The following is a 9,687-nucleotide window of genomic DNA, read 5'->3' on the forward strand; positions in this document are numbered from 1 at the left end:
CCGATCTTATTGTAATATATTTCTTACATTAAGGAAACGCAAACATATAGAGAGCAGAAAGGAAATGCCTGCATATGTAAACGAAAGTTATGAACGAGAAATGGGTGTAGTCTATGAACACTATAAGAACATGACTATTCTTCTTACCTTTTGTGTTCATCTTAATCGACTTTCTCCATGTTACATCACACAAAATATTTACTGTCTGTGTGTCCGTGTGATAAAGGGTAATTTTGTTATTTAGAGAATCCTACAATGATGTTTCCTTTCAAGTAGAGAATGAAATATACTTCTACGATGTAACTTTCAGTTATTGAAATCATTCCTGTTTATTTTTATTTGTACACAATTATTTTCAAATATCCTTTTCAAAGCTCCGAAAATGTATTTGTTTTCATTTAACTGTCTTACACTGCATTGTTTGATGAAACTTTCATTCAACAAAACTAAATCCAAATTTCCTACTATGCAGGCATTGCAGCTTGGCTCTCTATTTAGAAAAAAAGCGCGAAAAAATAGAAATTGAACCCTTATTGTAACAAACAAACTGTCAATATGCTGAATTGTTTTTTAAAAACATTTTCCTATATACAAAAATAAACATTCATTCTTGTTTTACCTTTTGTCTCACGCATGTTTAAAATATTATTTGCTTTGTTTCTTCCACTTCATTCATATATTTAAGTCTATCATATCTGAAATATCATTTTTGTTTCACATATTTGTGTAATTTATTTTCAATGCATCTTTTTAGCATTACATTGACTTACTGTTATCTTTCGACTTTATCGATGAACAAGCGAACAAGTTCTTAGGAAAAAGCAATTAGCTAATTGATGATATTGAATAACATTATTTTTATCTTTAAATCATTTTCACGTAATTTGGATGTGCTATTAGTTTTGCTGCAAAATAAATAGAAGGTTTTGGTATATTAAAATATTACAACGATTCTACTTTTATAAATCCCCCAAACGCGTTGTTTCACGACAAAAAAAATTCATCTTAGAGTTGAACATGGAAAACATTTTAGAAAACGTTAACAATAATTGAAGAAAAGCCAAAGCAGAACATTAAACAGAAATTCAAGGAAGGATGCGAAGACTAAGACTAGAATAAAAGGAAGAGCAAGTATGTGCCGAAAATCCTAAGTGAGATCAAATGTATATACTTGATAGGTGTCTGTACAATTGCTGTTTGGGTTTGATATTGTCAAAACATGGTTAATTAATCATGATATTTATTACACCGTTAAACAAATAAAAACTGAGACAGATAAATTAAATCGACTTACAGACATTTTGTAAGATAACAGTATTTTACAAAAATCATAAATTTAACATGAACAAATAGCAATCGAAATGAACCAAATAATTATCACTATTTGCAATGCTTCATTAATTATAGCTCTTACAGTGAATTAAAGCATGTTTATGAAGAGGACGTTTAAGAGTACAATAGATTCACCATGTAGAATAGATACAGATATATTCCTTAAGCTGGTTCATAATTTTCTTTGAGCCAGTTTAAGTTATTTTATCTGACAACGCAATGAATACTACTAACCTAAATTAATAAGTAAATAACTACAGAGTAAAACCAACTGTGTGTTAGTTGACCTAGGCATTATTGTACTTCTATGTTAAAAGACAAACGCAAGATAATTCTGCCTCTTGTGAAATTCACACAGATCTTAGAACTGATCCTGAAACTCAAAAGGTACGAAATGAACCCAAAAATGCGGGCTAAATATGGCAAAACGTCTGGTTATACAAGCACTAGCGCTAAGTCTTTGTTATTTATTTCGTACTTTTAAATGGGACAGAACAAATCACGTGTACCACCGTTTGGCGTAAGTCAACAATTTTATCCAATATTACAATCTACAGACAAAGCTGGAGACACACTAAAGGAAATTCATTTTAGGTTGATGAAAGTTGATAAAATTAAGAATGATTTTATTAGAGCGACACAACATCACAGAGTGCAAGGAACAAATATACGATAGCATACAAGTCAAGTGTCTTAACTGTACTTTAGAGGTTAACACGGTCATTGCATTGGGTGCTATGAGTGTTAAAACTGCAACGTGTAGAGTTGCAAGAATAGGTACATGATGTATAATCCCTTTAGCTTTTATTCGTTTTGTTGTAACCTGTACTAGGATTTTTTTCAAAATCATTTAATAAATAATATTTATCTTTTTCGGACCGAACATGTAGCAAACTTTTATTCTGAATCATGACAAATACAAAGATGGTTATCAAACTGCTCCTTCTCTCTTCTCTTGAATCTGTTCTGCCACCACTGGTGAAATAAGGCATATTTTCGGAAACTATATTGCTTTTCTTTACCTCATGTTTCAAGAGATTCTCAAGTCGTCGTAGAAAATATAGAAATTGTAAGACTTTAATCAGAAATTTTAATACTATCATTGCGTACGAGGACTTTTAAAGATTACGCGAACGTTATTCCAGTGCAAGCATTTCCAATTATGCAGACTTAGTATTCACGTTTCGAGAACTACAAAGGAGAAAACGGAATTGTGCAAGGTTGTAAACATATCAGTAATTAGAAAGAATATCAGATTAGAGACGTATCAAACATGTTATTTTTTTAACCAAACTAGAATCAATCAAGAGATGACCTTAACTGGATCATGCCAGTACGAAATGAACAATATTACCTTAAAGGAGACCAGAAACCAATGGAAATACAGAATAATAATAAAAGCACTATAGAAGAAAACCTGATTCTGAAGTATCATCTGCGACCGTAATGCCAATATTTAATTAGTATGCAAAATTTCCGCGCCTATTCCGTTACTTTCGGCGTGTGACGTCATAGTAGCGACTCCAACTGGGAGTTGCCAGAGTAAAAGACAGTGTTTTTTTGCGTTGCTTACGTGTGTAATAGCACATTAAGAAAAGCCTGTGGACAACATTTTTTTTCCAAAGATAAAGGTATAAATAAAGTATGGATACATTATTACAAGCGAGTCGATTTCAAAGTAACACCAGACACAAGATCATTACATTTCTAAAGGAATGTTACGAGAAGGATCCTGAAAAAAATGGCACCTATAGGATACGCAAATGCTAGGCCTAGACTATAAGTTGTCGCTGTTCCAGACATACTGTTGGATATTTTAAATCCTCGGAAAAGTGTTAAACGTGTGAGTTACGAAAATAGGCAGAAAGCCGAGTAAGTGACCACAAAATGCAACAGTCAATTCACAGATCTTTTATCTACACCAGCAGTGCTAAAAATGTGATATCCCGACACCCAGGGCCCCTCTGATTTTAGTTCGGGCCCATCCTGTTATCAAAGTTAGGTGTCCGTCGGGTTTGTCGGAAAAAAAGTGTTTGCCTGAGGAAACTTTTATCGCGCTGATGAAATGAGTAAATGTATTTTCAAGATGTTGACATACATGCCTTAACACGGCACAATCAAAATCAAATCATCTATGTCCTAGGTGAAATTGAGATCTGATTTTAATCAAATGGAAGCTTTGCTAAAAATAAGATTCTAAACCCCTGACACGGTCATGTTTCGAGAAAACACAATTTTCAGTAATCTTAAACAAAAATTAAAAATTAAAAAAAAAATTTCAGTCTATGCATGTTATACGTAGTATGTATAAACGGTAATCTGTAATGATTGGAACTGATATAAAACTATCCCTTGGGATGTTTAAATAGCAGCGACTAAAAGAAAAGAGGTCAGTTATAAACTCAAAGTTTCAATTTAACTGGCTAACAATATAAATTGGGGGTAGGCTACTATTCACCCCACCCTTTGCCCCAATGTAGGAACGCCCATGGGACGCGCTATTTCTCCCTGTGATACGCCTTATTATCCCCCAGTACAGGACCCTTTTTTCAAATTCTGGTCAGCTGTGGCTAAACTGCATAATAGCTAAAGGTTAGACTTGAGTACACAAGCATAAGGCCAGTGTGACTAATTAACAGTTAATCCTCATCAATTCATTTATGTTGTGAAAAGGACTGCCCTTCCGACATACATCAAAGAAACCATGTTCTACAATATGCAGGGCCGGCGCTACCATATAGGCAAACTAGGCAGCCGCCTAGGGCGCTGATTTCAAAAGGGGGGGGGGCACATTTTTAAAAAAAATAATATATTGTTTATAAATCTTGAAATTGATATTTTCGGAGGGGGGGGGGCAGAATCTAACCTTGCTTAGGGCGCCAGATAGTCTGGCCGGGTCTGGCGCCGGTCCTGACAATATGTATATGTAAACATCAGCATTGATTGGCAAAAAACGATGCCCTATTTTATTATAACTTACGATGCCCAGGACTTCATTTTAACAGTTAAAATCTGTTTTTCCCACATTTAAATCCCACCTTATTTCCTTAGGTTTAAGTCTTAAGGCGTGTAATTTCTGTTTACTGAATAAAATATTTATTCTGAATTAGTTCTTTGAGGGCACATATACTGCGTGGCATATGTTCTTGTATTCCTGTTTTCCATTGAATCATGGTAATCAAATTAAACTTTACATATACGGTAGAGGAGTGTCAGGCATTAACTGACCCAGTTTCTTTGGTGGAAATGGAGATTAAATTTGTCTGCAGAGAAAAGTAGGCAACATTCACAGTGATCATTCATGGGATTTAAGATAATTGGTGACAATTTTATTTTTTTGATGTTTTTATTACTACAATACTGTTGTAGTGTTTTTAAAAATCTGAAATTTACGTGAATAATGTTTAATCTTAGCATTCTATTTACTGAAGAAAAATATGATATTTATTATTTCGTCACTACAATATTCACAAGTGATAAAATAGAAAATGGCATCTATTTATGTATGGGTTTTTGTTTTTTCTTCTGAGAAATGAAAATTGGCAGACATAATGTAATAATAGGGAGTTATCTGCGAAAACTCGGGAGATAGTACGAGATCATAAGGTAGGTGTGGAAATACCCACAAAATCGGGAGGTTTTTCTCCCGGCTTGAGAGTTGACAGGTATGAACTGTCCGGGCTTGTGGAATTTCAGTCAGGGCTAGTGAGTTTATTTAAGTCACTAGCCCTGGGACTGGGCCTACAAAATTTCTTTCAGCACTGACCAGTACACTACATAAACTATTTATACCATACATGTATATACTATCAGATTTGTCAATACGCAAACTGTAGCCTGCATGTAAAATACACTGTGATTGAATCATAAGAAGGAAGCTTCTTAATTTTTAAATTAATTATTTATGATATCTGCTTTGGAGATTTGTTTGTGGTTTTTTTTGATGAAAACCGTTCTCAATGCCTTTTACACATCCAAGGTAATGGATATTGTTTCACACACAAGTCGGTCTCGTTTTAGTCTCTTCGCCCATAATTCAGTATTATCTCTCAGCGTTTCAGTGTTGGATGTATATTTTCAAGATATCATACTTTCGGTGATGTGTGTGTGTGTGTGTGTGTGTGTGTGTGTGTGTGTGTTGGTGGTAGGTAATGAATATGTCATTTACATATTATACGATTGAACCTCATCCTTCTTAAATGAATTTATTGCATTGTGGTAAACTTTTAATTTTTACATTGGGCACCATCATTTAATCCTTATCACATTTTTGCACAGCACACGATGTATAAGTATTTATTTAAAAATTACATTGCATTTTTTAAATTCCAAAATATGAAATATGAGCACCTTCTTACTGTTGTATTATTCTGATGTCAGGTCTTAAACACATTGTTAACACACAAATCAACAGACATAGTTATGAGCATAACTCGGAAGCATATTAAACTTTTGAATGAGCAACCCAAATTTGGTCTCCTCCTGTATGTCTCGCTTGCCATGTATATGTTTATACTTGAGGACTGGTTAGTATTGCGTCACGGGACCACGTGATCTATCGTCTCATCAAAGCTCGGAAAAACTCGGCAATTTACGGAATCGCTGTATCGTTTGCGCAATATAATCACTACCCGCCTCCGATATTTAATTTATAAACATCACAGTCCAATTAAAATTTGTAGAGAATTACATACATAAAAGGAAATTTTTTGTTTCTGGTCTCCTTTAAATAAGTTTGTGTTTCACCCTGTCATTATAAACGTTTTTTTAACGGAAAACAAAATTACTTTCCAAATGGCCTCCCTATTGACGTTATTCTGTAACATTATAATCAAACGGAGAGTCCAACCTTAGTTAAGACTCTATGGTCTTAAACTATGTAAAAGAAAGAAGCAAACCCAGCAAGTTTACTAACTCCAACAATTTGTTTTATTAATCTACGATATGAAAGTGAAATTGTAAAATGATCTTACGTATATCATCACAGGATGTAACCAATCGAATGGGAAAACCAAGCCAAATTGTAAATAAGACTGGCCTTTAACTCAAATGCCTTTTAAATACTGTGGTTACAAGTGACCATCATAAGTACAACATACAATCATGGATAAAAATTAAGCATACAACGTGGATTAAATAATATACATAACAGGTGCATAAGGTTCTGTTTCCGATTTGTACAATTGTAAATAATGTATACAACACAATGTTTCTGGAAGACCTGATGCGTCAATAACGATTACAATTAAATTTATTAGGTTTCACATCCCTAGAGGCGAAAATGTATAGGAAACTATACCTCCGATATAGAAACTTCTGAACGCAACTAGACCCGCCGAGTTTGATAGACTGCCGTAAAAGTTTAATAAATGTTATGGCCATTGCCGGAAGCATAACAAATCACTTTGTTCCCGCAATTTTATAAGAGCTTTGCCGTTTATTACCTCAATTGAATGCATTCTATGATCAAGTTTGTTAAAGCATCTAATATCAGAATTTTCAGTGGATCGTGAAGAAACTCGGAATTGTTATGGTCATTATCTAAAACTGCGCATATCGACATATCTCCGTGTTCCTACAGCTTTTGGTAAAGTTATTTCCCCTTTTATCTTGTAGCCTGGTGTAGTGTACAAGAGAATCATGTGAAAGTCTCAAAGAATGTCTAACAGCGTTCAGTGGTTCCCTATGAAACTTATGGCATACTGTGATCAGCGTTTGTATATCGACACATTACAATGTTCTCTCAAGCTTTTAAAGAGTTTTTGCTTTCTTTGTCTTACAGATAAATTCAGTATATTGCCACATTATCAACTATTCCGCAGATTGTTTTTGTTTTTATTTTATTTTGCTTTTTGTGGGTTTTTGTTTTTGTTTTGTTTACATGACCACTATTTTACGCTTGATTAATATGTTTTGCTTTTAGATCGATACAAGCTCGATTCAATGTGTTTAAACTTTTCTACGCGCGGACGTAAAAGAAAGAAATTTAAGTAGTTCCAATCTTCTTGTGTGATACGGAAATACGGATTGATCAGCTGCATAGAACGCCAGATTAAGTATTTAAAAGCAAACAAGTATATAATTAGAAAGAAGCTGTATGGTCATACACGGTATAGACACAATTTTGGGGTTATAACAAGGTGTTTGACTATTAAATGCTTATGAAAATGATAGATAACGAAGAATTGTGTTAAGAATTTAGCAATAACGGATGAAAAATATAAACTGTTACAAGTGCGTTTTACATAATAATAATGAATTCAAATATTTGATATTGTCATATTAATCTACGAATGAAAAGTCACGTAGAAGTCACTGAAAAAATGTATTTACATGTATAAATAAATCATGCCAAGAAGGAAAATAACCATGTCATTACGGTATTATTTAGGGATCGTTTACTCTGTCCTCTATGTGTATTAAATAGCAACGATTGATGTCAGATGATGTATTTTGTTGAAATAAAATAGGCGTTTGTCTAATGCAAACGGGAACAAATCTATGAATATATAGGTGAGAAAGTATTACTTTAAAAATATATTCGACAGGAGCAAAATACCTGATAAATCCAATATCCGTTTAGACCGGTTTAACCGTACCTTTACTCAATATGCCAAAATCGATAAAGGAAATAAAAAGCTCACCATGTGTTGTATCAGTTTCACTCGGAATCGTAGTAGTCATAGAGGAATCATTCGTGCAGGTTATCATAAAAGTGCTGTTTGAGCCTAGAAATAAAATCAACAATGATTAAGACAATATAATCATCTTTCGTCACTTTATTTAATATGATATTTAAAGTCACATTGCTCCCAGAAACAATTAAGTTGTGATAGTAACTTTGCATGATTTTGTGAATCTTCCAATGGAAATAATGAGCAATAGTATGCCACAAATGTACACAAGATGAAAAAAAAAGAACCCCTGGGTTTTAGTGGTTGTTGTTGTAGTGTTTAACGCCATTTTTCAGCACGATATAGGCTATACATGGCGGCCAGTATTAATGGTGGAGGAAGAACCCTGAAAAACCCAGGGAAGAACCATCGACCCACGAGAAGCTACTGGCAGGCTTTCCCACGTACCCACGCTAGCCGAGCCTTGGACTCGAACCCACGCAGACAGAGGTGAGATGGCAGTGATCCGTAACGGTGAGCGCTTTAGACCACTCGGCCACTCGGGGCCCGGTTTTAGTGGTGGTACTTAACAAAACGCAAAATGATACTTTGTATTGTCAGTAATAAATATTTAATTCGCTTGATCACAATTTATTTGACATTCGGTACAAAGAAACAAAATATATACATTTTCGATCATATATAAAATTATAAGTCGATTTTAACGGTTTGAATTAATAAATTGACAAAACCGCAATTTTACAGTGCGTATATGTGGTATTGCGAAAGGATTTTAGATGAAATGAGGCTCAAGACTGAACGCATTTCTTCATAAATATGGAACACATCAATGAAGGCAGATAGATTCGGAAATGTATCACCATGCAAGTTCTTGTAACTAGACTATATGTAATTATGCAGTATAAAGCTTGACACCTATAGCGATATGCAATTTAAAATGATATCATGAAATAGTAGATTTATGGTAAAAAAAGAAGTTTAATGCATCGAACAGAATGATTAGTTAGCCATATGGGATGCCCCACATATTTTGTACCCATGTTTTACTTAGGAAGGCCAATGGTTCTTATTATGGGATTGTCTCAGACATTATACATAAAGGATCTTACATAAGTAATCATCTCAATTAAATTTAGTAAATAAGCCATACAGCTGCTGTGTCCTCAGAGCCTTGAAGAACACAATATTGAACACACCGAAATGTCTCTTCAATTTAGTTTATAAGGGCATAAATCTGTGTTTATATTTATCACCCAACCCAAACTCTCCGCCCCTCAGAAAAGATAACATTAATAATATGCTCAATAAAACCGAAATACATCATAATGAAATTGTTGTTTTAAATATATTTGGATGGAACATTGTGTCTTTGCCTTGTGTGACATAATGACGTCACTTGTTACTCTTTTATCATAATGATGTCATATTAAAAGAAAAATATTCAGCGAGTTTATGATATTACATAACTTGCAGCTATGTGATTAAGAACATTCGTCCTTCAATTCCATGAAGTGCAAGTGTTTGATATTACCTTTTAAATTAATCCACACCATCGCAGGTCTGTTATGTTCAGCATATATGAGCTGTATATCGTTAGCGTTTCGTTGAATTTCTCCGATGAATTTCGTTCTGAAGTAAATAAAACTACTATTCTTTTGCTGTTCGCACCACATGGATCGGTTATTGATGGTTAAATTGCCGCTTGTACAATTGTATACAT

General features: G+C 34.0%; 1 protein-coding gene across 1 annotated transcript in view; it reads right to left on the reverse strand.

The window, feature by feature from the left end:
* The window catches only part of LOC149797335 (uncharacterized), a 51,950-nt gene that overhangs the window by 42,100 nt on the left and 163 nt on the right, over positions 1 to 9,687 (reverse strand). Inside the window, exons 1-2 of the mRNA XM_089962059.1 lie at positions 9,499 to 9,687; positions 7,977 to 8,060 (exon numbers count right to left, since the gene is read on the reverse strand). The exon at positions 9,499 to 9,687 is cut by the window's right edge and continues 163 nt beyond it. Coding sequence (XP_089818185.1) covers positions 7,977 to 8,060; positions 9,499 to 9,687 — 273 coding nt within the window. The remainder of the gene's footprint in view (positions 1 to 7,976; positions 8,061 to 9,498) is intronic.

This window comes from Sinohyriopsis cumingii, chromosome 6 (assembly GCF_028554795.1).
Source record: "Sinohyriopsis cumingii isolate HCF-2022 chromosome 6, ASM2855479v2, whole genome shotgun sequence".
NCBI classification, from domain to species: domain Eukaryota; kingdom Metazoa; phylum Mollusca; class Bivalvia; order Unionida; family Unionidae; genus Sinohyriopsis; species Sinohyriopsis cumingii.